General features: G+C 41.3%; 2 protein-coding genes across 11 annotated transcripts in view; one reads left to right on the top strand and one right to left on the bottom strand.

Annotated features, from left to right (window-relative positions):
• Nucleotides 1-16,617, top strand: part of SLC11A2 (solute carrier family 11 member 2) — a 52,880-nt gene extending 36,263 nt beyond the window's left edge. For 9 of the 10 annotated variants that reach the window (XM_078449869.2, XM_078449868.2, XM_078449867.2 and 6 more), the window contains 12 exons: nucleotides 55-161; nucleotides 693-763; nucleotides 867-934; nucleotides 2,247-2,402; nucleotides 3,057-3,215; nucleotides 4,022-4,108; nucleotides 5,065-5,184; nucleotides 5,329-5,478; nucleotides 6,516-6,589; nucleotides 7,209-7,362; nucleotides 9,164-9,217; nucleotides 15,087-16,617. In XM_078449869.2, the coding sequence (XP_078305995.1) occupies nucleotides 55-161; nucleotides 693-763; nucleotides 867-934; nucleotides 2,247-2,402; nucleotides 3,057-3,215; nucleotides 4,022-4,108; nucleotides 5,065-5,184; nucleotides 5,329-5,478; nucleotides 6,516-6,589; nucleotides 7,209-7,362; nucleotides 9,164-9,217; nucleotides 15,087-15,164 (1,278 nt within the window). In that variant the 3' untranslated portion in view covers nucleotides 15,165-16,617. Of the gene's footprint in view, nucleotides 1-54; nucleotides 162-692; nucleotides 764-866; nucleotides 935-2,246; nucleotides 2,403-3,056; nucleotides 3,216-4,021; nucleotides 4,109-5,064; nucleotides 5,185-5,328; nucleotides 5,479-6,515; nucleotides 6,590-7,208; nucleotides 7,363-9,163; nucleotides 11,604-15,086 lie in introns of those variants that run through there. The other variant, XM_078449870.2, reaches the window with a different exon arrangement.
• Nucleotides 16,618-20,501: 3,884 nt separating this feature from the next.
• The window catches only part of HIGD1C (HIG1 hypoxia inducible domain family member 1C), a 31,926-nt gene continuing 24,558 nt past the window's right edge, over nucleotides 20,502-27,869 (bottom strand). Inside the window, exon 4 of the mRNA XM_060657624.3 lies at nucleotides 20,502-20,865. Coding sequence (XP_060513607.1) covers nucleotides 20,801-20,865 — 65 coding nt within the window. The 3' untranslated portion in view covers nucleotides 20,502-20,800. The remainder of the gene's footprint in view (nucleotides 20,866-27,869) is intronic.

Genomic DNA, 27,869 nt, shown 5'->3' with positions numbered 1-27,869 from the left:
AAGTTCTTAGAAATGATTAATTAGAACCATGTCTTTCTGCTGTTTGGTATTTAGGTCCCACGAATTATCCTATGGCTGATGGTGGAGTTGGCTATCATTGGCTCAGATATGCAAGAAGTTATTGGCTCAGCCATTGCCATCAATCTCCTGTCTGTAGGAAGGTGAGGGGGTTTTCCTCCAGAGAGTAATATTTTGCTACATTTCAAAACAAATGTAAAAACCACCCAACTCATTTTCAGTTTTCAAGATTCAACTTGAGTATTATTTTTTCTGTGGAGCCTTTCTGGAGCCACCTTCTCTCCCAGCAGCCTGTAGGCTCTATATGTCCCATGTTCTCATGTTGGGTTATACATCCCACTATCGTATAGTATGTGACATTGTGTGTTACAATTATTTATCTGTATATCAGCTTATCCCACTAGACAGTGAGCTCCTAGAGGGGTAAGACCTATACTTTTCAGCTGTGTATCTGAAATGTCTGACTTAGTAGACCATCAGTGTTGGAATGAATGTAATTAATTCAGTTGGTGCTGTGATCCTAAACTACCCAAGGCCTGACCTCCCACCACTGTCGCCTCTCCCCCAAGTCCTTGCTTCTCCAAGTATTGTATATCTGGAGATCTGTTGGAGAGAAAGTGTTTCTCAATGTTTTCTTTCTTTCTTTTAATCTCCATTTCTTACCTCTGACCTAGGGTTCCTCTATGGGGTGGAGTTCTCATCACCATTGCAGATACCTTTGTATTTCTCTTTTTGGACAAGTACGGTAAGGAGAGTGGGAATGGAGGGGTCAAAGAATCTACTTTCCATCATGTAGCTGATGGAGAAGTCTGCCTTCTGTGAGCTCACTGCTGCATTTTCCCTTTTAGGCTTACGGAAGCTAGAAGCATTTTTTGGCTTTCTCATCACTATTATGGCCCTCACATTTGGATATGAGGCAAGTATTATAGGCTGTTCGTTAGCTTTTACAACAAAGGAAAGATTTTTTTGCCTTTTATTTACAATCATATAATGCTAGGATGGTTTAGTTGTATCCCATGCATTAACAAAAAGCCAATTCAGTCTAGGCCAGTTTTGAAGGAATAGGATCTGTAGCAAAGGCTAATCTCCAGGAAGGCCTGCTGGCGCTCCTAGTTCAAAAGTGACTAGATTTTTTAGGACTTCCTAGACTAGACTCTCTGGTTCCAAGTTGGCCATCCCAACAATAGAGCATGCTGGGAGAGGGCTAGGGAGGAAGCAGGGTTATTCCTGGCTGTGAACTTGGAGGGGTTTTACTTATATTGGCTTATACCAACTGCAGCTTGAACTTTCTCTGTATTGCAACAGTTAATGAACTCTTAAGGGATATAGCCGACGTTTCCTGCTTTGTGCCCCAACCCAGCTGCTCCTAGGAATCAGTACCGTTTTATGCAGTAATAGTACCTTTCTGTGTCCAATTTTTTTTTAAAAATATTTATTTATTTTGAGAGAGAGAAAGCGTGCGTGTACACGTGAGCAGGGGAGGGGCAGAAAGAGAGGGAGAGACAGAATCCCAAGCAGGCTCCACCCACCCTGTCAGCCCAGAGCCCCACTTGGGGCTCGATCTCATGAACCTTAAGATCATGGCCTAAGCCGAAATCAAGAGTTGGATGTTTACCCAACTGAGCCACCTAGGCGCCCCTATGTTCAATTGTTATAAACTGATTTTTGCTTAATGGCCTCACTAAACTTGGAAAAGTGTATCTAATCTGTGAATAGATTATGCAATAGGTTAGTCTAAGGCTTCCAAGAGAAATGCGGAACCAGGAAAAAGTATGTATGGGAAGTATTTATCAATGAGTCTCAGCATACGTTAGTGGCAAACATAAGTGATTTTTAGATAAACATAGGTAAATAGAGGCATGAGTGTGGGTAATCAAGAATTGACTGTATTCTTGGGTCTGTCTCCCAGGAGTGATTGTGAAGCTGCTATCCGTGAGGCCCTTAGCAGCTGCTGACTGTTTCTTTAGAATATTAATTACATTCTCCACACATCTACTTTGTATATTTAAAATGTGATGTAAAGTGTCTGGGTACCCCAGTCCTGAATTCTCAGACCTCTGGCAGCAAGCCCCTCTTATGCTTCTTGGTTTCCTAATGGTTCTGTGTTCCTCATTATTCCAGGTAGTTGTTGAAGAAAGTATTATAAGGAACAATGGATGCTGAGTGTTTCCTAGTACTGTGTTACTCCCCCGGTCTCATATCCTAATAGTTGTTATGTTGGCATATAGTATGTTACAGTGAAACCCAGCCAGAGCCAGGTACTCAAGGGCATGTTCCTGCCATCCTGTCCAGGCTGTCACACCCCACAGATCGAGCAGGCTGTGGGCATCGTGGGAGCTGTCATCATGCCACACAATATGTACCTGCATTCTGCCTTAGTCAAGGTGAGCATGGCCCTTATCTCCATGCCCCCCAGGTAGTTGATGGTTCCTTCAGTTGCAAGGGACACACGCATAGTTTAAAACTGTTAGAGCCCTAAAGGAGAGAAGTATTTTTCCACAGTTGGGTGTTTATAAACTCCACACACTCAGACTGTTTTTATCACAAAGATGACCAGAAATAAGCGACCCCACGGAAAAACTGGGACTAAAGTTCTACCTAAAAGGTCCAAAAGTACACCAAGTCTCTTGTGTTTGAATCTCAAAAGTCTGAGTGACCGTGAGGAGATCAGAAGTAGAGTACCCAACAAAGCTTTTCTCAGTCAGTCTTCTACAGTAGTTCGCTGGGAGATTTCAGAGACCTTTATAATTAAGGTTATTAGGACTGAAAATCAGGTTGTTTTTGTATGTCAGTGGTTCTTCTGGCCACAATAACTGAGAGCTCATAGTCATCATTTCCTGTTTGGGGCATGCCCAACGTTGTCAAAGTGTCACGAAGTTCTTACTTCATGAACTAGGATGTTAAAGTGAGTTTTCTCACATTTCATATGGTCAGTTGTTTTGCCCTCTGCATCTTTCCTCTGACTCCAAACTCATGCGATATTACGTACGAGGAGACTTGTTCTAACTAATTAACGACTACTGCTGTCCTCTCTCTAGTCCAGACAGGTAAACCGAGCCAATAAGCAGGAGGTACGAGAAGCTAATAAGTACTTTTTCATTGAATCCTGCATTGCTCTCTTTGTTTCCTTCATCATCAACGTCTTTGTCGTCTCCGTCTTTGCCGAAGCATTTTTTGAAAAAACCAACGACCAGGTGGTGAGTAAGCCAGGGTCGTGAATGTGAGGATAAGTGAAGGAGTGGGGTAGGCAGAATGACAGTGACTTGAAGCTCAGGGGAAACAGATCTCCAACCTCAGGGCTGCCCCCTAATCACTGCACTAGTTAGGGTCTGGAGTCTGGGGGCAGACTAAGCCTAGACCCATTTTTCCCATCTTTTGGCACAGAAGAGAGCTTGCCTCAGATTAAAGATTGCCTCACGTTGCTGTTAGTGGCTTCGTGTCAGTTTGGCTCTTTGTCATCCCCTTTTGTTTCCTGTTTATCAACTGCCAGCCTGCTTGCCAGTCCTGCCATTTGGTGATGAGGACAAGTGGGGAGGAGTCAACAAACAGAAAACAGAAACCGCCTAAGATACACTCTTTGGCATTTTTTTTTTCTCACTCTTTTGCATTTTGAATTCTCTGTCGTCTTGATTCCTGATTGCCTGTCTATAGGAACTCAGACTTCTGGCTCTGCTTTGACTCAGGAGTCCTCTCCTGTTTCTTAGGGGCCCTCTCCTCCTGTCATCGCTTAAAGTGAGCCAGCATTCACGTATTACCATGCACACTCTTCACTCGGTAAATATTTTTGATGGCATGGGGGTGTAGAAAGATTATGGAAGAAGACCACATGTGACATTGGTGCCAGTCTCTGCTCCCTTTACAACCTGTATCCGGTGTCTTACCTCCACCCTAGGTCTCATAGATGACTTGAGTATGACGTGTAGTTTGTGATTTGCTGGAGAGTTCTTCTGATCTGGTCCTTGCCTCAAAAATAAAAGTTGCTCCTAAACTGCTTGCATTCCAGGTTGCAGTCTGTAGAAATGCCAGCAGTCCCCACACTAGCCTCTTTCCTGACGATAACTCGACACTGGCTGTGGACATCTACAAAGGGGTAAACCTATTCAGATCTGTGATGATTGCTCCTGAATCAATATTCTTGGAATAGTATCTGGTCTTTTCTGTGGGTTCACTTCAGAACTGAATATATCTTCTCTGGAGTGCCATTTATTTCAGAGGTCTAGATGCCAGACAAGCATTTTTGGATTACATGGGAGGGAATAGAGGATAAGCTGAAAGATAAAGATGAACAGTATCAGCCATTCCCAGAGTTATGCTGGTAGTATATTGTTTTATAGGATTTTTAAAAATTTCTTTTTAAAGTTTTTTATTTAGAGACAGAGAGTGCGTGCGAGTGAGCAGGGGAGGGGCAGAGAGAGGGGGTTGGGGACAGAGGCTCTGCACTGATAGTGGCAAGCCTGACATGGGGCTCAAACTCACAAACCGCGAGATCATGAAGCTAAAGTTGGATGCCCAACCGACTGAACCACCCAGGCACCCCTTTTTATAGGATATTTATTGGGGGAGACTGAAGAAAGTGTTTCTGATAAAGTATTCTTTATTGGGACCTCTCAGTCCCTTTTATGTTGGTTACATTACGAACCTCCAAGAGTAGAACACATAGCTTATGTAGCACTTCCCAAATTTATTTGACCTTTTTCTTCACTCCTGTTGTTATCTTCCAGAATAGTGTGTTAAGTAATATAATTTGAGAAATGTGGTATAGACTTTTTTTTTTTTTCACATATTTAAAATCTTTGTTGAAGACGAAGCCTTTAAGAACTTGGAGAAGAGGTAGAGGAATGAAGGAATATCCAGGAAAATTTAGGTTGAGGGCCTCTGAAGTGAGGACAGGTCCTGAGTGTAGCTTCTGGGGTAGTTCCCAGCACAGCACTTGGTGTAGATTGGTACATAGGAAGGAAGAGGGAGAAATGCTGCAGAGGAATTCTGTTTTGGGTGTTGTCTAAGCAGATCATTGACACAAACATCTTTCTTCCCTCCTTCTCCCAGGGTGTTGTACTGGGATGTTACTTTGGGCCTGCTGCACTCTACATCTGGGCAGTGGGGATCCTGGCTGCAGGGCAGAGCTCTACCATGACAGGAACCTATTCTGGCCAGTTCGTCATGGAGGTATGTGCTGTTGTGACTGGTATACATTAGAGGAAGAAAACATTGTCCTTTTGTTACTTCTTCTTACTCCCATGTTTCTAAGGGCTTCCCAGACCTCTCTCTGTTTCCTATTCTAGACATTCATCCTGCTGTGTTTTCTTCCAGGGATTCCTGAACCTAAAGTGGTCACGCTTTGCCCGAGTGATTCTGACCCGCTCTATTGCCATCATCCCCACTCTGCTTGTTGCCATCTTCCAGGATGTAGAGCATCTAACAGGGATGAATGACTTCCTGAATGTTCTGCAGAGCTTACAGGTAAGGAAGGAGCTGAGGAAACTCCCATTCCATTTAATCAGGCAGCATTGTATATTGCTGTCCCTAGGTACTGAGTGTATAGGGCTGGGTGCTGGGGAAAATTGAGAGGAAGAAAGAGGCAGAGTCTTGGTCTGCAGTAAATGTATGGAATCCCGGTATCTAAAAACCTTTTAGGGATGCCTGGGTGGTTCATTCGGTTAAGCATCCAACTCTTGACTTGAACTCAGGTCATGATATCACCGTTCATGGACTTGAGCCCCTAGTCAAGCTCTATGCTGATAGCGCAGAGCCTGATTGGGATTCTCTGTCTCCCTCTCCCTCTGCGCCTCCCCCACTTGCTCTCAAAAATAAACAAACAAACAAACAAAAATAAATAAATGCATAAATGAAAGCTTTTAGGGTGCCTGGGTGGTACCGTCAGTGAAGCGTCAGACTCTTAACCTCAGCTCAGGTCACGATCTCACAATTCATGAGTTTGAGCCCTGCATCTGGCTCTGCACTGACAGTGCAGATCTTGCTTGAGATTCTGTCTCTTCTTCTCTCTGCCCCTCCCCCGTTTATATTCTCTCTCTCTCTCTCTCTCTCTCTCTCTCTCTCTCCTCTCTCTCTTTCTCTCTTTCTCTCTCAAATGAATTTTAAAACATTCTTTTAAATAAAATCTTTTGGACATGGTGGTTTGGTTTTAAAAGCTTGTTGAATGGGAATTATCTGCTATAATTACGTACAGAGTATAAAATTATTGTTTCTTAATCCAAGCAAACATTAAATAATAAATAACATAGGACATTGCTAGGTCCTGTGGAGGTTAAGAAGACGAGGAAGATAACAAATGTTTTTAAGGACTCAAAGGATGATGATCGATGCTAAGTTAATGATGCCTCTATAGATTTCAACGTAATGCATGAGCATGTTGGGATGACAGGAATAATTTCTCATGGGGCAGATGAAGCAGGGTGTGTGTTTCCCTCTTGCTAACAGTGCTGGGTAATATGAGTATCTCCAGTAGTCCTGTCTGATCTTTGTTCTTTCTTTTCCAGCTTCCCTTTGCTCTCATACCCATCCTCACATTTACGAGCTTGCGGCCAGTAATGAGTGACTTTGCCAATGGAATGTGAGTGTACTTCTCTCAGTTCCCCCAAAATATGTGGGGAAATGGTATCTGCATCCAACAGGCCAGTCAGAAAATGAGTCATATAGGGAACCACATGCTTTGAGAGGTGATTCCCAGAGGTGCCCCTCAATCTTTGGCTTAGAAAATGGAGACTCTGAATGTAGTAAAAGAAGGCAAGCAATTTTTCATTTTTGGGGAGAGAAAGGTCAGCTCTTAGGGTTTTATTCTTCAGCTGCAGCCACTGAAGCTGCCTTAATTTCATGTTAAATGATCTTAATGAGAAAGGCATAAACTAATACCTTTTATATGCATCTTTAAAGAGTGTGGGGCATTTGAAATTGTCTGTTGCATCTCTAGGAACTCCGGGCTTGTTGCATTTTTAGGGCTTGTTGCATTTTTAGGGACTTAAATATCAGGGATTATTTGATAGTATTTCCCCCACCTCTTTCTCCCTACTGGTGTCTATTTGGCTCATTTAATTGGGACATAATAAGACAATTTTCAGTTCATTTTGAAATGCCTCTTAACTCCTGTCCTGTCTGCTCCACAAGACCGAGTGTCCTTTTCTGCTTACAGATAGGTTGGACTATTCCACCAATGATTGCTGATTCTTTTACAGAGGCTGGAGGATTGCAGGCGGGATCTTGGTCCTTATCGTCTGTTCCATCAACATGTACTTTGTCATGGTTTATGTCCAGGAACTAGGGCATGTGGCATTGTATGTGGTAGCTGCTGTGGTCAGTGTGGCTTATCTGAGCTTTGTGTTATACTTGGTAAGTCCATTCAGGAGGGAGTAGGGGTATTTGTATCAGAGTTGGTATCAGCTCAGTTGGGGCTTACTGATACCAAAATGAAAGGACTCAAAAGAGCACATAGCCTTCTTATCTCCAGGTTACTGGAACAGTTTACATGAAATTGTTAATAACGTCAGCTGTGGTTAAACAATATTTTTAACCATAAAATTTAGACTCCTAAGAGCTGTCCTGTCACTTCTGCTGGTTTCCATTCTTAGTAATTCCTAATAAGAGAGTGTACTGTGTTTGAGGAATTAAAAGAAGAGCAGTATAGAAAGTAGAGGGCAGTACGAGATGGGGTTGGTGAGATGTCAGAGCTTTGGGGCGGGATACACGTGAGTTCACGGCCCTGCTCAGCTCTGCCATTTAATAACTGTCTTGTAAAGAAATAACAGTGATACTTGCTCATTGAATTACTCTAGAGTGATTTAAAAATGATGGTTATGAAATCGTAACTACATAGAAAATGAATACGGAGTAATGTGTTCCGAGATAATCAAGTTCCTTCTCAAAAGTCTAGGGTAGATTATGTGAACATGATGATAGTTATGTTCGGATGGTACCATCATGGGGGTGCCTGGGTGGCTCAGTCTTAAGCGTCCAGTTTCGGCTCAGGTCATGATCTCATGGTTCATGAGGTCAAGCCCTGAGTCGGGCTGTTTACTGTCAGCATAGAGCCTGGAGCCTGCTTCAGATTCTGTGTCCCTCTCTCTCTCTCTGCTCATCCCCCACTTGCATCCCCCCCCTCAAAAATAAATAAACATTAAAAAAAAGATGGTACCATCATAGATACATTCTTTTCTCTATTTCCCAAATGTTCTGTCACGTTACTTATAGTAATGGAAATAGTTCTAGCAACAAAAACAACAAATCCACCTCCCTGTTCCATACAGGTTTCTCTGAAAAATTCATGTTTGGAGGAATTTAGGGGCAGCAGAATTTATACCATATCTGCTGAGAGAATGGTTAAGAACAGAGGCTGGGGAAACCCGATCTTTTGAACATTTAACTAATCCCCATGCCAGTGTTTGCCACAGGTTAGGTACTAGATTGAGAAAAACGCTTTAGTGACTATTGAAAAATTATGTCCTGGATTGATATAGCTTTTCTTTTTTTTCTCCCCAGTAAACCTGGGGCACACTAGGATTATGCTGAGCCTATGTTCTAGGGATTTACTCTAAGGAAATCCAAGTAATTGAACGTGTCTTTGACAGGAAATATTTTAAAAATTCACCGTAGAAGTTAAAGGAATCTTTCCTTCCTGCAAATTGTGTATGAAGGGTCCGAGTTGTCCTCAGTCACCCTGAGACTGTCAAGATTGTTGAAGACCCATTTTAAGGCTGAGGGCTGATTCCAGGGTGGGTTACTGCTGTGAAGCCCCCAAAGCATGACGTTGTAGAGCAGTTCAGGATACTATTCCATTTGTATTAGTTTGTCCTTCATTCCCTCCGCCTCCACCTTCATCATGAGGAATGGGTCTTCAGGGAACTCCCAGTCGGATGAAAGAAACAAACGACAAAAAACGGTAGGAGCAGGGAGCTCAGTATTGAAAATAGTATGCAAGAAAACGTTGCCGAGGAAGGCAAACTCCAGGATGTTTTGAAGGGGGTGTGGGGTTGGGAGAATGACTTTGTGCAACCTTGGTGGTAGGAGATGAGCAAAGCTGGATATGCAAGGAAGAGAGCAGGTTTGTGTCTGAGCAGTGAGGCGTGAGCAGTCATGGTGGGTAAGAGGGCTCTTCAGAGGGGCTGGTGAATGATGGCCATGCTTTATCTTTCAGGGTTGGCAATGTTTGATTGCACTGGGCATGTCCTTCCTGGACTGTGGGCACACGGTAAGCATCTCTAAAGTCCTGCTGACCGAAGAAGCCACCGGTGGCTATACTAAGTAAACACTGGATCAGTCTGTCTGTCCTCCACAGGTAGCCATCAGAGCCAGTGTGTTTCTATGGTTTACTGTGTGAACATAGACAAAAGTATGTGCTGTTGCACAGACTTCATTTAAGACTCAACTGTTTGTTGGGAAAGACTTTGTTTCAATATATGTTTGAAAGATGGAATTTTTTTTCTTCCTGACCTCCTAACCTGGGAACTGGATTAGATAGGATCTTTGAAAAGCTGACATTTGCTGCTATCATTCCAACACTAAAATTTTAAGTAGCTGCCTAAGGGCCAGCTTGTTTTATCCTTTTGAGAGAGAATCCTGTAGGCATGATTCTTAACTAGGCTGTGTGTTTAAAAAAAAAAAAAATTGGAAAATGTAATAAATTTTTCTTAATACAAATTATAGAATGGGTATGCAGGTTTTGTTTATCAAAAGATTCTGGATTTTAAGAGGCTGAGAAATACTTTTCTTATCCATACCCTTTCAGTTACTTTACTTATTAAAAAAAAAACAACTCACCTAAGGTGGTGTCATCCATATTAAATATAAAATTGTGAAACATCTCTACCTCTTTCAGGTTCAGGATTCTTTTAACTTCTTTCCACTTTAAATTTTTGGTGGAAGTTAAGAGGGATGAGAAAGCATAAATTTAGAAGGTGATAAATGAACAAATAGCAAAGCTGACATGCAGGTGGTGGTTATTAATCACCTTGGAACATCACTGAGCAGATTTTCCTCAGAGATGGAAAGCTTATCAGGAATTTCTTGGGAGTTCTGATTTTCATAAGTTTCATCTTAGTACCGATCTTTCCCGTTGATACTTCCTCTTTGAGTGCATACAGTTGTAAAACCTTCACCTTCCTCATCCAGGAAGTTGGTTATAGAAAAAGATGGTAGCATTTATGAACTGACGTTCTCATGAGATTTTGGAATGGGGAGAAAAGACTTAAAGGAAAAGAAGAGCCATCTGTTTTATTCCTAAAAGCCATCTCCTACCAGAATTGTCACGTTTTTCCGAAGCATGCCCAAGACCACTTGCGAGGCAATCTCAGGAGCTGTGGACCTAACTGTTGCAAAGCTCTTTCTCTCTCCCTCAGCAAGTCAGTAGGTATCACTGTGGTTGCAGAGTTCTCTCAGCAAGGTTGCGCTGGGCTACCTCTCTTCAGCCATTCCCTCAGAGGGAAAAATTTTGAGACCAGATGGTGGAGCTTTGGAGTCAGAGGAAATGGGTCCCTTCAGCATGAAGCTGCTGCTCTTCAGCCACTTCTGATACTTTTACATGTGGAGCCTGAGATTGTGTGATTATATCAAATCAAATCACATTTGTCTGGTGGAGATAAATAATCAAGTCTTTTATAGCCATTGACTTGGTGAGAACAGTAACGGGAATGGCATTGAAGGACTTCTCGTTTTTTGGAGCTTTCCTTCTGGAGTCCTGGTTGATTGATATTATGTATTCATCTCAGCCCCTGAAAGCATTATTGCTCATATTTTGCACACAGTCAAAAGCACAGACTGGATGGATTGTTTTTCATAAGGCATTAAGGATAAACTACTGTTTCACTGACCATACCTTCTCTTAGTCCCTCAAGTAATATCTGACAGGATCATGAAAGACAAATTTCCCCAACTGTTCCTCCTCACATCTTCCCCTCTCCCTATCGTCATGCCTGGTCATAAGGGCACTCTGTGAAGATGTTGGAGACTGACATCTTTATCTCTCATCTGGCTGTGCTAGGTGAAGGCAAAATTGACAAGAAAAATTCTTTGTAAAGACAGTACAGTGACACTTCCCTTTGCCCTGAGTCTGGTGGGCCCAGTCAGTCTCAGATTCACAATATGTATTTAGAAGTTCAAGTAAAGCTGCTTATTTTCTTTTTTAAAGTTTTATTTATGACTGACGATGATGGAAAATTTCTTCCCACTTTAGTGGCATTTTATAATACTATGTGTGGAGTGTTTTACAGTGTTAAAAGCACTCCCAAACCATATTCCATTTGATCCTCTTAGAGAGAGAGTGTCCTTTAGCCAGTACTCTGGGTGCAATAAACAATGCTTATGAAGTCTTCCGGTGCCAGCATGTGCAGTGTGTGTGTGTGTGCGTGGAATGTTAAGGATATACAATTGTACCTTATGTAAATCCGTCCTTGTTCTCCAGAAATGTGACATGAAATAATTGTGCTGGTACAGCATCTTGGGAATTCATAGGGATGGGGACGAGCTGTAGTTTGGCTCCTGTGAGGTCCTGCTAGTCGTATTCCAAGTGGTGACAACTGAGCTGTTAGTGACCACTTAACAGTATGTAAACTTGGTTTGTAATTAAAAATTTTTTTTTTCCTGTTTGGTTTCCTGGGTATTTTTTTTCACCTGGAAAATATTTAACTTCTGAAATACTGAAACATCAGCCGCCACCTGGATTGACATATTAAGCCCACAGTGTTAGTGATTTTCTCTTGTGAAGGGATGGAAGTATAAATAGCTTTAGTCCCCAGAAGACTTGATGAACTGCAGACAGCAAACACGAATATCAATCTACCCACTTAGTCACATACTGTTTGTCTTGCTGTTGCTAAAGGTCACATCATTGCCTTATTTAAACTCGAAAAAAAATTATCATTCAGCCTTTCTTTGCTCTAAGCTGAACATTTTTCTGTCCGTAGTCTTGTTTCACCGTTGGAATAGGCTTTTATATTCCATGTATGCTGCCCATAAAAAGTATAAGTGTTTGAAAAGAGAAACCAAAATTGTTTAGCTTAAAAATTGAAAGCATTTTGGTGGAACGGATATAAACAGAAACATTGGCGCCATTTAATGAAAACAAAGACGAAGCTCAGGCCTAATAAACTACTAGCCCTGTCACCATACAAATGACAGGAAAATCTAAGTGAACACTTGATTTATTCCAAGATTGTCACTTGAACTTCATTTTCCCTTTCTCTGTCATAAGCTTTTCTGCCTGTCTTATAGGAGCTGAATACTGTAACACCATAGAAGTAATCTGAGAATTCTGTTCTCCATGTTGTCCTTCCTCGTTTAGCTCTCCCTTCTTCTCTTGGGTTTACTTTCCAAACTAGAATAGGATGCAGTAGTTTGAAGATCCTGATTTGAGACATTTCTTTTAGCTCTGCCCTCTGGAATGCTTTCTACTCCTTTATTCGATAGGTAGGGCCAATGAATCTAAATGTGTCAGCTTCTCTTGGCACCTTAGCTTATGAAGGTTAAAAACGGCTGACACTGACCCCCATGTGCTCGTCCTGGTCTGAGCACTCCTAGGACCTCATTCAGTTGTTACAACAAGAGGATCGGCCTCTACGTCGATGAGGCAGCTGGAAGGCCAAAAAGTAAAGTTAACTTCCTCGAATCACATCAGTGGTAAATGAGCAGCTGGCATGTCAACTTGAATAGCTAAACCCCAGAGTCCACGTTGCCATTACCGAACCGTCCTGTGTAATACGTAGTACACTCTTCATGCCAGGTTAAGACGCCAAGCTTTGGTGTCTGGCATTACAGGAACACGTCAGAGCATCTCGCTTGATACTCTGATTAGTGAGAGATTTGTACTCAGCCAACTGACAGACTAATTTTGCTTGGCCTGTGTTAAATTTGGAACAACTTTGAATGCTTTTTGGTGGGCACAGAAGGCGGACAGGGCCCTCTCTGATCCTACCCCAGGAGTAGCTAAGAACTATGAAGCTTACTCATTTATTTGCATTACCTCTCTGCACCTGTGACAGCAGTTAGCCTATTCCTGTGCCGTTCCGCGCCACTTCTCAGTGTCTCCCAACAATATGACAGACTCCTCCAGTGAAGGAACCCTAACAAGTCCTCTAAGAGTCTGGGGATCACAGGACTAATAAGGCAACTCTTGCTTATTACGTAATGAGGAAGCCCACCAGCTCAGCTCTCTTGTGAAAAGGCAGCAATGAATTTATAGTGTATCTGACAGTTGCTCTTGGTTACTAAAACCTGAAATGGAAGACCCTGAAATGAATAAGGAGGCTTGTCTGAAGAGCTGTTTTCTGCCCTAAGGCCAGTGTTAGTAATTTCCTAGCTCACTATGCCTAGAATAATTTTATTTGGGGGTTCATTTGGTGTCCACGGGGTCATCAGAAGCTTGTGAGGTATACAGGGCAATTTGTAATGTGTTAAAAAATTCTGTTTGTCGAGGTGCCTGGGTGGCTCAGTCAGTTAAGCATCCGACTCTTGATCTCAGCTCAGGTCATGATCTCACGGTTCGTGGGCTCGAGCCCTGCAACCAGTTCTATACTGAGAATGCAGAACCTGCTTGGGATTCTCTCTCTCTGCCTCTATAAATGAACAAACAAACATACATTAAAAAATAAACATTAAAAAAATCATATTTGTTGAAGACTAACACAGCATATCAGCGTACTTGGCATTTTCAAATGTAGCATTTATTCCCATTTTACAAATAAGTAGGATAAGGCTCCAAAAAGGATACATGAACTTGCTCAAGGTCACAGGAAGCGGCAGAGTTGGAGCTTGAACTCGACTCTGGTGCCTTTTCCACTGTGCTATAATAGGAATATTTTCCTCCTGTGGACTCATAGTCTACATTCTGCCTTAACTCACAGGTTGTTGATGCCAAGGGGTGATAACATTCCTAAAGCCCTAAGTAATAACAGTAGGGCTAAAGTGAGATTCAGTGATTATCTCACGATGGTATGCAGAGGAGAGAAAAAGAGTAAACGACAACTTCAAAGATCTCAACACAATCCATAGGGATTCATGTTTCCAGGAAGGTGGTTTGGCAATGTTTGTTGTTGTTGGTTTTTTTTCCATGTTATTTATTTTGGAGAGAGCAGAGGATAGGGGCAGAGGAAGAGAGAGAGAGAGAGAGAGAGAGAGAGAGAGAGAGAGAGAATCTCAAGCAGGTTCCACACTCAGCATGGAGCCCAAAACGGGGCTTGACCCCACGATGCTGGGATCATGACCTGAGCCGAAATTAAGAGTCTGACGCTTCTCCAAGTGAGCCACCCAGGCGCCCCAGCAATGTGTTTTGATAGCAGTCCAAGTGATTTGATTCAGCCTGACAAACTTTTGCGACTCAGGTCATCTCCCTGTCACTCTTAGCACGTGCTATTTTCTTTTTTTTTGGGGGGAAGAATTGGCTCAGGTGCCAGAAGATCATGGGGCCTGGATATTGGGTTTAGGAGTTAGAGTGAGCTCAAGAGTTAGAATTAGTATTTGATTCTAGTATTTATTTGAATTACTTAGAGCTTATTTGATTTCTAAAACACAGTACTAGAATACAAAAGTGCTCAGAGTGTTTGCTCTCGTCCTTGTCGCCAGCAAGCTCCCCTCTGGAACAAGTGTGTCACAAGAATAGTCAAAGTGCAGATTTCATGAGGGCACTTGGCATTATCTCAGTTCTTAACTATTTCATTCAGCTCCAAGCTAGTATTTTATGTAAACCGTTTCTGTAAGCCATTTCTTTTCGGAAGTAAAAATCCATATAGCAGTACTGAAAAAAGGCTGCTGATTATAGGTGTGCATGTGCCAGTTTCAGTATTTAAATATTCGTAAATCAGGGCTGCCTGGGTGGCTCAGTTGGCTAAGCGCCTGACTTCCATTCAGGTCATGATCAGTTTGTGAGTTTGAGCCCCGCATCTGGCTCTCCAGCTCTCCGGCTCTCTGCTGTCAGCATGGAGCTCACTTCAGATCCTCTGTCCCCATCTCTGCCTCTCCCCTTCCCCCGCTCACGTGTGCACTCCCTCTGTCTCTCGGAAATAGACGTAAAAAAATAATAACAAATACTTGCACATCAGTCTAACCCTGTTTCATTTTTTTGTCCTTAGTACCATCTGGGACTGACAGCTCAGCCTGAACTCTACCTTCTCAACACCGTGGATGCTGACTCACTTGTGTCTAGATGACTGACAGCCTGAGAGACTGTTTAAGAACCACTTTGTCTTAGTCCTTTTGTGCCAGGTGTCCTGTTAACATATCTCTGTTAGTTCAGAGGTGAGTTTTGTTCAGATGTTTTGAACAAAAGTCAAAGATTTCCTCATGGGAAGGGTGTTAAAAGCTGCCAGCTCTAAGTGTAGGACAGAGACCCACCCACCTCACGATGGTCCTACAGTAACCAGAGTGACATGATTGGCCCACGGTGGCCACACACCCCTATGGGCTTGTGTCTTGACCTCTGGAATTTAAAAAATATATATGTGTATATATTTATGTAAACCTGAACATGTCAGTTTGGGTAGAGTTTTAAGGTTATGTGAAATTGATAGGTCTTTCTTATTTTTTTAAAAGCTATAGATAAATCAGATATTTGTTTTCTCTGGGTCACAAGTGAGAGAGGAAAGGGAGTAATGCTCTTTTTCGGAATGATCTGGTCAAATTGACTTGCCTTTTAAAGTGACACTTGACTATGGCTAGTTAAATTCGATTTCAGTTTTAACCAGACCCTTAGCGACTACTGACTAGCAGCACATCATTTCTAAAGGAAACAGTTCTTTTCAGCAGATTTATCCTGGTTATATTGTGTGCTTTGCAATTATTATTCTTTGTTGCTTTTCTTGAAATCTTGTCAGAGGTATGGTGGTATTTCCCAAAGAGCTTAATACCTCATCAGAAGATTCAGAAACCATACTCGAACCAATGATCAGTTTTCCATGTGACATCATAACTCAGCCCATTCTAGCATTCAAGCTTTAGGTATAAAAAGAAGAACCTTCTAACATTTAACTTTGTAAGTCCCAAACAGAAAATGATGGAGGTTACTTGTTTTCTTTCTAACGTTTGTAGAGTTCTACCATTTCTTTTCTTCCCATTTTTCCCCACTAAAACTCCACAGACACCATTTCTAGGTCCAAAGTCTATTTCCAGGAATGGTTAATATTTCTAGTGTTGAATTTCCTTGAATGCTAAGCATTTTATTTAAGATATTTATATCAAGTAATACGAGAGCAGAACTAGACCAGGACATGGACGACTAGTTCTCATGTCATAAACTGCCTGCCTACATGTGGGTGATAGACTTTTTTTGACCCCTCTTCTTAACCAGGACTTTTTTCTTTAAGATTTTTATAATAAAAAAAGTTAATATTTAAAAATTGGAAAAATGTTGCATAATTATCTGATTGAAAAGAAGATTGGCCACACTGGGCTTACATTCCTGCATGGAATTGCAGTTGGCTGGAACTGGATGGTGGCTAGTCCGTTTTAATGGACTTCAGGGTGGCACACACTTCTTCGATTCGTTTCCTTCTAGCCCCAAAGACATTGAGTTTGCAAACCCTGCAGCTTTTGTATGACTTTGAGCATCATTTTCCTCTTTCAGCTTAAAAGTGAAATATCTGACCTCTCTGTCTTATTTATTTTATTTTATTTTATTTTATTTATTTTTTTCAATATATGAAATTTATTGTCAAATTGGTTTCCATACAACACCCAGTGCTGATCCCAACAAGTGCCCTCCTCAATACCCATCACCCCCCCTCCCCTCCCTCCCACCCCCCGTCAACCCTCAGTTCTCAGTTTTTTTTTTTTTAATTTTTTTTTCAACGTTTTTTATTTATTTTTGGGACAGAGAGAGACAGAGCATGAACGGGGGAGGGGCAGAGAGAGAGGGAGACACAGAATCGGAAACAGCCTCCAGGCTCCGAGCCATCAGCCCAGAGCCTGACGCGGGGCTCGAACTCACGGACCGCGAGATCGTGACCTGGCTGAAGTCGGACGCTTAACCGACTGCGCCACCCAGGCGCCCCTGTTCTCAGTTTTTAAGAGTCTCTTATGCTTTGGCTCTCGTCCACTCTAACCTCTTTTTTTTTTTTTTTTTTCCTTCCCCTCCCCCATGGGTTTCTGTTAAGTTTCTCAGGATCACTCTGTCTTATTTTAAAAGTTAGTATTTTTTCAGTAAGACTTTTTAAAATTCCAGACATTGTTTATCTTCACTTATACAGACTTGGTTCTCTAAGTGGCAGGGAGTTGTCTAAGGTAATACTTTTTAAAAATTCTCTTATTTCTATTTCAGAGGCCCTTGAAACTTCTGGTAAGAGTAGCATTTGTAGGTTAGAGTCCTTCTGATCTTAAAAATGAAATTGAATTAACATCAGTTATCAGCTTTCATTTGAAAAAGAGATTTCTTTTTTGAGAGAGAGGGAGAGCATGAGCACACACGCACATACAGGGGAGGGGCGGGGGGGGGGGAGAGGGAGAGAGAGAGAGAGAGAGAGAGAGAGAGAGAGAGAGAATGAATCTTAAGCAGGCTCCATGCCCATTGCGTAGACTGCTGTGGGGCTTGATCTCCTGACCCTTGAGATCATGACCTGAGCCAAAACCAAGAGTGGATGCTTAACTGACTGAGCCACCCAGGTGCCCTGAAAAAGAGATTTTTTAAATGAGTTTCAGTATTTTAGATTTTTTTAAGACATTTTCTTTATTTAAGTAATCTCTACACCCAACATGGACTTGAACTCATGACCCCAAGATCAAGAGTCACATGCTGTTTGACTGAGCCAGTCAGCTGCCCCACAGTATTTTATATTCTTTATACACAGATAGCAACTCTAGATGAACCAATTTGGATTTTCCTGCCTCTCTTGGAAATTCATTTTCTCAGGTAGTTAGTTTCATGACCAGAGAGTGTTAGGAGAAAGAAGAAAAAGGTTACAAAATTCTGTTTTGCCACTCATAAAAAGATGAAGTGCTTGGTTATACAGAGACTAAGTACTTGGGGGAGTCTAGCTCTCATCTCCATCCTATGGCTGTACATTAATGGAACAGACTGGAGTTTACAAAAGCTTTTAAGTTTGGGGTGCCTGGCCCACTCAGTCGGTAGAACATGCAACTCTTGATCTCAGGTTGTGAGTTCAAGCCCCATGTTGGTGTGGAAGCTACTTAAAATAAAAATAAATTGAAAAAAATGTTTATAAATTTATCCATCAAGTCATACAACTCCTGTAATCTGAAAAGTTGATAAACTGAGTCACACCAAAATCAGTAGAAGAGACTGATTTCTAAAGAATGAGTCTTGGGTAAACTTTTTTTCTAAGTTAGAACTTTTAATCATTCTCTAATTTATATTTACAAATCTGGATTTTATATTATATGCTTTTATAGCTATTAACATATTCAATTGTAAGAGAAACCTAGAAGCATACACTCACTCAGTTCCTCAGGTTTAACATTATGGAGTCAATTTATAAGAGGATGCTCTGACAATGAATATCCAGAATGTCAAAAAAATACAACTAAATAATAGTTACTGGGCAGCTGCTGCTACATAACCACATGTCCACCTAATATAAAAGGCAGTCAGTCAGTTTTGGTTCAGGTCATGATCTCACAGTTCATGGGTTCGAGCCCCATGTTGGGCTCTGTACTGACAGCTCAGAGCCTGAAGCCTGCTTGGGATTCTGTGTCTCCCTCTCTCTCTGCCCTCCCTGCTTGTGCTCCGTCTCTCAAAAATATATAAATGTTGAAAAAAAATTTTTTTAATTAAAAAAAATAAAAGGCAGAGCATATTGAGGCAAATGAAATAGTTTAGCAAGTGAGGCATCAGGGGTTTCAGTAGTTAATGAAAAAAGCCTTCTCAACTTTAAACATTATGATATCAAGCCTCCAAAGTTTTGCCCCAGAAGTGTTGTCTTCATTCGGGTACTGTATTTCACCTATATGTAGGGTCCCTGCAGTGACCCCCTCTTCTTAACCCAAGCTAAAGTGGATAAATGAGCATCCTGCTTCTTTTCTACACAGATGATTTTACACGTTAATTTAAATACAGTTTGTGAGTTCTCATGCATAGCTATTCTTGGTGAATAAATACTTTGCATTTCTGTTTCAAGCAATAAATATATTCAGCTCTCAGTAAAATTACAAAATTCTGGAACCTGTTGGGTGTTATGAAAAAAGCCCATTTCTAATTAAACACTTAAGTCTATTTTTAATGCAGAGTATACATTGAGAGAATGGAATCTTTCCAGGACCCTGAATAGAAGTACTTCTCCATTGTGGAATCAACACGAAGGGTGACATTTCTCTGCATGGTGTTCTCAATCTCCCTGACCTCCATGCAACATATTAGATCCAGCTGCAGGACTATTTAGTGGAATAAAGTCGTTGGATTCTTGCCTTGCCTATTTTCCCCAGAGGACAGTGTTGCCCAAAATATGTATACTTGTTGGTGGAACTAGGAGAGCCCCATGACAGGTACAAATGACAATTTTAAAAATAATTGCCTGTGCCAATTAATACACAGAACAGTGGGGGTTAATGCCTAGACTGCAGACTTAATTTCAGATATTCCGACATCGTTTCTTTTCCCAAATACTAGACTTCACCTTCCTTTCAGATGAACTCTCCACTGTAGGAGACATCAAAGAAAAGGAAGTAACCACCACAGATAATTTTATAATGCATTCTTGATTTTTTTTCAGTGAATGCTTTTTTCATTTGTTTGTTTCTGGTTTTGCTTTTTTTTTTTTTTTTTTTTTTCCCCCTTTCTCCCCAGGCTTGGAGTCTTAGAAGGTAGATCTGAGTCACAGATGTAATGACTTCAACAGTATAGTTAATTTTTTAGAACCTTAGGGCAGTTGTAGAGGAGTTTCAGGTCACAGGTGTAATTAACATTTAATGTCTGTTTTGATTTCTGTGTTTTCGAGTGTCATACCAGATTAGCAATAGCACTGGACTAATTCCTTTCACCCCTACAGTTGTCATCTGGGGAAAAGGGATTTTTTTTTTTTAGCAATTCACCTTTGTACTCCTAGAAATGCTTTCAAGTATAAAAATGAATACATAGACCTTTAAATGTTAAACATTTATGTTTGTGGCAAAATAGTCAAATTTTGAGATAAGAGCGAAGCACACAATGGTAAACCAAATTTAAATAACAACATGGCCATTCTCCTCTGATGTAATTGTTTCCCATTCTCAAAAGGAATTTATGAAAGCTTTAATTACCTTGCCCCTATTTGGAGAGAATTAAACAATGAATGGAGCATCATTTTTTTTTAAGGTTTATTTATTTATTTTGAGAGAGAGAGAGTGAGCAGAGGAGGGACAGCAAGAGAGAGACACACACACACAGAATCCGAAACAGGCTCCAGGCTCTGAGCTGTCAGCCCAGAGCCCGACGTGGGGCTTGAACCCACAAACTGCGAGATCATGACCTGAGCTGAAGTTGGACACTTAACTGACTGAGCCACCCAGGCTAGACCGTCACATTTAATACAGATATAGATAATTCTTCTGTAGCCATTATATAACTAACTCCTAATTTTCAGATTGGTTTGATGTAATATAGATTATTTTTTGCCACTAACTAGAAAATAAAAATTCTAAAAGTCAGAAAATCATGTCCTAGGTTCTGAAAGACAACAAAGATATTTTTGAGTTGACTATGACTCTTGATTTGGAAATCAATATAAACAATTGAGACTTGCTATACAAGGCTATGCGAATCCTGTCTCATACTTTTGCAGTATAATTTACTACATACTGAAAATTTATTCTTCAGAATAAATAGTTTTCAGAAGCCTTCTTGTCTTGTATGTATGTAGCTTCATTTTTTGGACACATTGAAGAATCGAGGTCTAATGTAATCCTTATACATAGAATAGAGAACACCTAGAAACAAAAAGATAGACATCAATACGGTATCTATGGGAAACAAACACTGAATTTATTGTATTCTGCTTGTATTTTTCCAAAACTGTCCCTCAGTTTAGGTGCCTTTTTTTTTTTTTAAGTGACCTCTACACCCAATGATGGGCTTGAACTCACAACACCAAGATCAAGAGTCACATGCTCTACTGACTAAGCCAGCCAGGGGCCCCATTATCCCTTAATTTAAAAACAAACAAATGCCTTCCATCTCACTAACTTTTGGCTTAGATTATATAAGTGGCTCCAGAAAAAGAAACCCAAAAAAGTCAGAGCCCATTAAGATCAGTACAAATCTAAATCTGAATTTATAATGTTACTATGTCATCCTAAAATTTGAATTTTAAAATATTGGTGAAAGAGTGGGGAGATTTGGCTAGATAATAAAATAGAAATAATAGACACCTCAACTTAGCAAACCTCTATTCAGTGTCTGGTTGTGCTCAGCATCTCAAGAGAAGCAAAACTGCTTCTAGGGGATTACAGTCTAGTGGGTAAATTAGCTGTGAGTTTAGGCAGATGACATAGATGTGGGTCTTTCACCAGGATGAGGTCCTAGGGCCATGCAGAAAAGGGTAAGGAGTCAGGGGAAATAGCGTGTGGAATAGAGTGCTTTCGTTGAATTGTGGGGATGTCAGCAAATGTTCATACCCAAAGCAAGTTAAGGAGTCCACTCAGCTCCCATTCCCACCCGTATCAATTATCAAGGCTTCAGATATCTAATAGATTGTCTAATCTAAATCCTCCATTTTCTTCTGCTTTCTTACACCTCTTGTTAGTATCTTCAAAGAGCGCACAGAGAATAAGGGGTCAGTAAGTTAGTTGTTCTCATCTCAACATGGTAGCCACGTGAGGCAGCTGTCTGCACAATTTTCTAACGAAACAGGAGTGTAACTATCATAGATGCATAAGATCCAAGGCAAAAATATGCCTACCTGAATCATTGTCGTATCTAGGGAAATAACATTCTCCAATGCAGAGAGACTTCTAGAACTCATTTCCCTATGCTTATTAGACACAGATAATTCTTACCTCATGCCTACCTTTTAAATGTTGGTGTTCCCTGGAGTTCCAATCTCAACTCTTTTGTTGCCTCACTCATACCTGTTGCTTCACTGGTAAGCAAGTTATTAGATCTCTCTTCTGAACATGAGACTTATATTCATTATACTATACGTGGCATTTCCACATACATGGATAGGTGGCTGCCAGACTTTTAAATTGTGCACAAATCAGTAATTTGAGCTTGCTCCTCAAAATGTTCATTTATTTATAAACTTATATAAATGTACTATTGGCCAGTGTGTCTATTAGTAAAGCTTTTTGGTTTTTTAATTTTTTTAATTTTTATTTAATTTTTTTTTTTATGTTTATTTATTTTTGAGAGAGACAGAGACAGAATGTGAGTGGGTTGGGGCAGAGAGAGAGGGAGGCACAGAATCTGAAGCAGGCTGCAGGCTCCAAGCTCTCAGCACAGAGCCTGACACGGGGCTCGAACTCACGAGGTGTGAGATCATGACCTGAGCCAAAGTCGGACGCTCAATCGACTGAGCCACCCAGGCGCCCCAAAGCTTTTTGTTTTTAAGATAGAAATATATTCTTCCTACATACCCACGGATCTCCTTCTACATCTCTTAGGGTATGAGTACTCTAATTTAGAGACATCTGCCACAGGTACCTCAGTCAGTATAATATAGAATTAAGAGTTCAGGCCCTGGAGTAGAGAGCCCCCGTGATTGTGAGCAAGAAAGTTTTCCTCTCTAAGCCTCAATTTCCTTATCTGTAAATGGGATTATAACAGTACCTACTTCATAGGGTATTGTTTAATAAAGACTTTGGTCTTCGTCCACAGTTCCTGGCATAGAGCTTCTAAAATGCTTGGAATTTACCAGGTATGGGAGTATCTTTATTATTCATGAGCCTCTTGGATCATACCGGAGTTTACGTTAATGGTGTGATCCATGGTGGGCTCCTAGATAACTTCAGGATATGGCTAGTCATGCCAGGAAGACCAACTATGTGACTAGACCTCCAGGAGGGGAACAGGACTGGAGACTGAGTTGTGTCATAGGGCCAGTGATTCAATCAATGGTGCCTATGTAACGAAGCCACAATAAAAACTCTGGGTACTGAAGCTCCGTAGAGTCTCTTGGTTGGTAAACACACTGATGTGCTGGAAGGGTGGCATTCCACAGGGCGAGGGTACAGAAGCTTTGAGTTTGGGACCCTCCCAGACCTATACCCTATTTGTTTCGTTGGGCTGCTTCTGATCTGTATACTTTGTAATAAAACTGTAATTGTAAGTATAGAGCTTTCCTGAGTTCACAAGTTGTTCTAGTGAAATATCAAACCTGAAGGAGTCTTGGGAACCCCTGAATTTGTCGCTAGTTGGTCAGAAGGGCAGGTGGCCTGGGAACCCCCAATGGCTGGTGTCTGAAGTAACAGCAGTCCCTTCGGGAACCATGTCCTTAAACCTGTGGCATCTAAGGTGAGCTGCAGTGGTTGGCGTCAGTATTGAATTGTATTACAGTACACCAGGTGGTGTAAAGAGGTATTTATTAGGATTAAATCACTATATTATACACCTGAAACTAACATAACACTGTATGTTATACTGGAATGAAAATAATAATAATATAAAATTTACTTACAAAAAAAGGTTAAGTGAGGTAGTGATATATAAAGCAATTAGAGTGGGTTCCACATCATAAACACTCATTAACTATTAGCTATTATTGTTTTGTCCAGTACTTACTGGACTTACTCTCCTACCAACCCTGTTCTGCTTCATTTTTTACATTAGTGAAAGGCCCATCTTATATCGGATTGCCCAAACCAGAAACCTAGGAATCATCCTGGACTCCTCCTTCCTTCCTTTTCCCACGCACTTAGTTGCTGAGTCCTCAATGTTCGTAGACTCCATCTCCTCCCGTTTTCACCATTACTGCTTTAATTCAGACCCAGTTCATCATCTCATTGGCCTCTCTGTCTTTATTTTCTCCCCTCCTTTGCCAGTCATCTCTAATCATTTTCTTTTTCCTTTTCACATTTTTTTTCATGGTGAAATATAATATGCATGGAAAACAGTAGACACAATTTAAACGACTAGATTAACAAACAGTTGTAGACTGAATACCTGTATTTGTGGGTCAAGAAATAGAATATAGCAAGCATCCTAGAAGCCTGGCTGTATCTCGCTCTCTTTTCCATAGATAACCACCGTTCTGACTTTTATGGTAACAGGTTTTTTCCTTGTCTTTATAGTGTGACCATCTGTTTAAACAAACAGTTTCATATTGCCTGTTTTTGAGCTTTGATAAGGCAGGCATCTTTCTGAGCTGGCATTCTGACTACGTTACTCCCCTGTTTAAATCTTTCACTGGCTCACTTCATCTCGTTGACTTCTCAGCTCGCAGCCATGTAGATCTATTGGGGATTTGTTCTCTATCAGGTTAGCTAAACTGTAATTCCCATCCCTGCATTTTTTCTGAGTTAGCCTGGCTCACAAGAGACATTTTGCTGGAGATTTGAAGGTAAAATTGAAGCAGTATAGCTTCTGTATTCTTTTCACACTTGGAAGGCTCGGTGCAGGGTTACTAGGCGCTGTTACAGCTTGTGCGTGTTGTTTATCTGCTGGCTCACCTTGCCGTTGCTGGGCAGCTGTCAGACCCACAGATTGTTCAGCTCCTTCTGGAGCTCCTCCTTTAGCTTCTTTGGCTACAAGGCCAGTGGATTAGCTCCATGATAGACGGCTCCAGCTTCTCCTACAGGTCACACCATGATCGAAGTTAGAGTCAGTTAGAGACTGACTCAGGTTTCTATTTCTCTGTGGGTTCCAGCTCTTCCTTGCAGATTCCAGTTTATTTTTCCTTCCCAACTGCTGCCTGGCTAAATTTAGGCTCCAGTATTAGAAACATAAGCAACAGCCTCACATGGACTGTTTAACCAGCTCCCAAAGTTGGTTAGGGTCATGTTTCTATAATTCCCTTTGTATATATCACTACTCATAGTTTTACTTCTCTGGTTGAACCCTGACTGATACAGATTTTGGTATCAGAAGCTTCCAGAGGAACGTTACCATGAGTACAGGTCCTGTGAATAGGTTCTGGGTCATCTCGAATTGGTTCTCTGGTGTGATGAGATTTAAAGATATTAATGGCCATTTTTTCCAGTAGTAAAGACAATGCTAGCAGCCCACGGCATGCTAGCAAAGCATTTTTTAAAGACTGTCGCCTATAGATAAGATACCCTTAATCAGGTGCCTGTAGAAAACAAGGGCTTTGGGTGATCAAGTATTTACTGTCATAGAACATTTAGTGGAAAAGAGAAGTATAATTAGGTTGGTTTCTTCTAAGTGTGCTGGAGAACTCGGGAAAACAAAATGATGGGCTCAGGGCTTTTAACTCCTCATTTAAAGTCCGATGAGGGGACCTGAAAGCTTTATGACTTCCCAGAAAGAAACTCAACTCCTGTAGCTGTGAGGCTGATATTTTTGAAAAACACAACACAGGGACTTATCCTCTGAGTGGCTAATCACTACAATCATAAAATTCCCACCTTCACAGAGTCTCTTTTGTCAAAGTTAGGGCATTGCTTTGGAAAGAGTGGGACCCTGAAAATTAGGATGGGGATACGTGGGCAGATTTCAGTGACAGGGAGTCCTTAAATCCCTGTATCTGACTGAGACCCCTTTCCACTCCTTTCAGAGAATGACTGAAACTTGGACTGAAAGGTAATCTCCACTAAATGAAGCTGCAATGCCAGAGCTTTCTTGGTATAATTGTAAGGTACAGCAGTGATTCTGTACTGGCAGTGATTCTTCTTTACTGGGGCAATTTTATTCCCCAGGGAAATCTGGCAATTTCTGGAGCTATTTTTGGTTGTCACTCTGGGGGTGGGTAGGTGCTATTGGCATCTAGAGGGTAGGGGCCAGGGATGCTGCTAAACATCCTGTAATGCACAAGACAGCCCTCCACAGAGCAATTAGTCCAAAATGTCAGTAGTGCCGAGACTAAGAAACCCTGACATTTGGGAAGGTATCCAAAGGCTTAGGGAGATTGGAATGTTAAGGTAGATTTATCCTGCTCATTCACCCCCTAAATATATCTACTCCCTTCACCAAGGCTGGGGAAAACACATTTGTGAAGGGAGTCCTGGCATCCTTGGAGAGTTCCGTGGCAACTATCTTCTGTAAGCCAGAAATGACAGTGGAAACTGCTAAGCTTCCTGAATTCAGTGGAGACGGTGGGATCCTGAGAAGCAGGGGTCAAGGAGCACCATTTAATTGACAAAGACGAGGAAAGTGTGATTACTGTAATGGGCAGCAAAGACTAAACAGTAATCAGAATAGGCTAAGCCACAAAGACCTTTGGCATTGTCTAATTGATTATGGTGTCCCTAGAGTTGAAAGTGGTGGGCAACATTGAAGCAGAAAAGCTCTAGGTTTGGTGAATAAAAGTTTAACTTGAGTCATCACAGTAGACAGCCATGGGCCCCCAACCAATTCCCAGATTTGAGTCACTTCACAGACCCAGAGTCCCTTGAATAAAGGAGAAGTCAGATCTCCTTAAGAAAAGATGCTGTTAACACGGCCAAAAAGTAAATACTATGAACAGATCTGTGGCCATTCACCAAGATGCCTATGCATAAGGAATGGCAAATGATCACATTTGTGAGATTATGAAACACTGGCTCTGAATTGATACGAATGCCTGGAGAATTAGGGCGGTCTACCAGTCACGCTAGGAGTTTATGAAGGTCAGGTGGTCAGTGGAGTTTTGCTGTGGGTCCGTTTTGCAGTTGGCCTGGTGGGCCCCTAAATCCATATGTCATTTGGATTGTCATTTCCCCAGTTCTGGAAGGTGTAACTGGAAGGGACATACTCAGCAACTGTCAGAATCCTCACATCAGTTCCCTGACCTGGGGTGTAAGGGCTATTATGGTGGGGAAAGCCAACTGTAAGCCGTTCTACTTGCCTGTATCTACCAAAAGAGTAAACCAAAGCAGTACTGCATTCCTAGATGGACTGTGGAAATTAGTGCCATCATCAAGGACTTTAAAGATGCTAGGGTGGGGATTCCTACCACATACCAATTCAATTTGCCTCTTTGGCTAGAAGACAGATGGCTCTTGGAGAATGATAATGGATTTCTATAAACTTAATCAGATGATCACTCTAATTGCAGCTGTTGTCCAGGTGTGGTTTCATTGCTAGAGCCTATCAATACAAGCATCTTTGCTGTTTGATTCGCAGCTGTTAACCTGGTTGATTGCTTTATTCTCTAGAGCTTTTAATAAAAACTACCAAAAGCATTTTGCTTTCACCTGGTTGGGCCAAGAGTATACTTTCACTATTCAGTCTCAGGGCTGCCTGAATTCTCCAGACTATGCCATAATCTGGTCTGCAAGGACTTTGATCATCGCTCCATTGCACAGGACAGCACGTTAATCCATTACATTGATCTGATCTATCAAGGAGAGATTATGGTACTACTATATAATGGTAAGGTAAGGAGGTATGTGTGGAATGCATGTATCTTCTGGGCATTTTTTAGTACTCCCATGTCCCGTGATTAAAGACCGTGGAAAACTATACCCAATACAAGCAGACTGGCTAAGGACCGAGACCATTTAGGAATGAAGGTGTGGGTCACCATTCTAGTCAAATAACCACGAATAGCCAAGGTGCTTGCTGAAGGCAAAGTGAGTAAGAAATGACTAGTGGAAGAACATAGTTATAATACCAGCCATGACCATCTGACCAGTTGTAGAAACAAAGTCTGATGGAAATATTTCTTCCTTATTTTGATATGAATACATTTGTATATACATTAATTTTTTTTTCTATTTGCTACTTCCATTTATCTGCCATCTAATGTAAAAAGTGTTAATAATACTTAATCTTACATTTCAGGATTTAGGTTACAGGATATCAAACGGGAATGTGACTCTATTCAAAGACAAATCAA

This window comes from Panthera onca, chromosome B4 (genome assembly GCF_046562875.1).
Source record: "Panthera onca isolate mPanOnc1 chromosome B4, mPanOnc1 haplotype 2, whole genome shotgun sequence".
NCBI classification, from domain to species: domain Eukaryota; kingdom Metazoa; phylum Chordata; class Mammalia; order Carnivora; family Felidae; genus Panthera; species Panthera onca.
The sequence above is the reverse complement of the archived record's forward strand: the minus strand, read 5'-3'. Positions and strand labels throughout refer to the sequence as shown.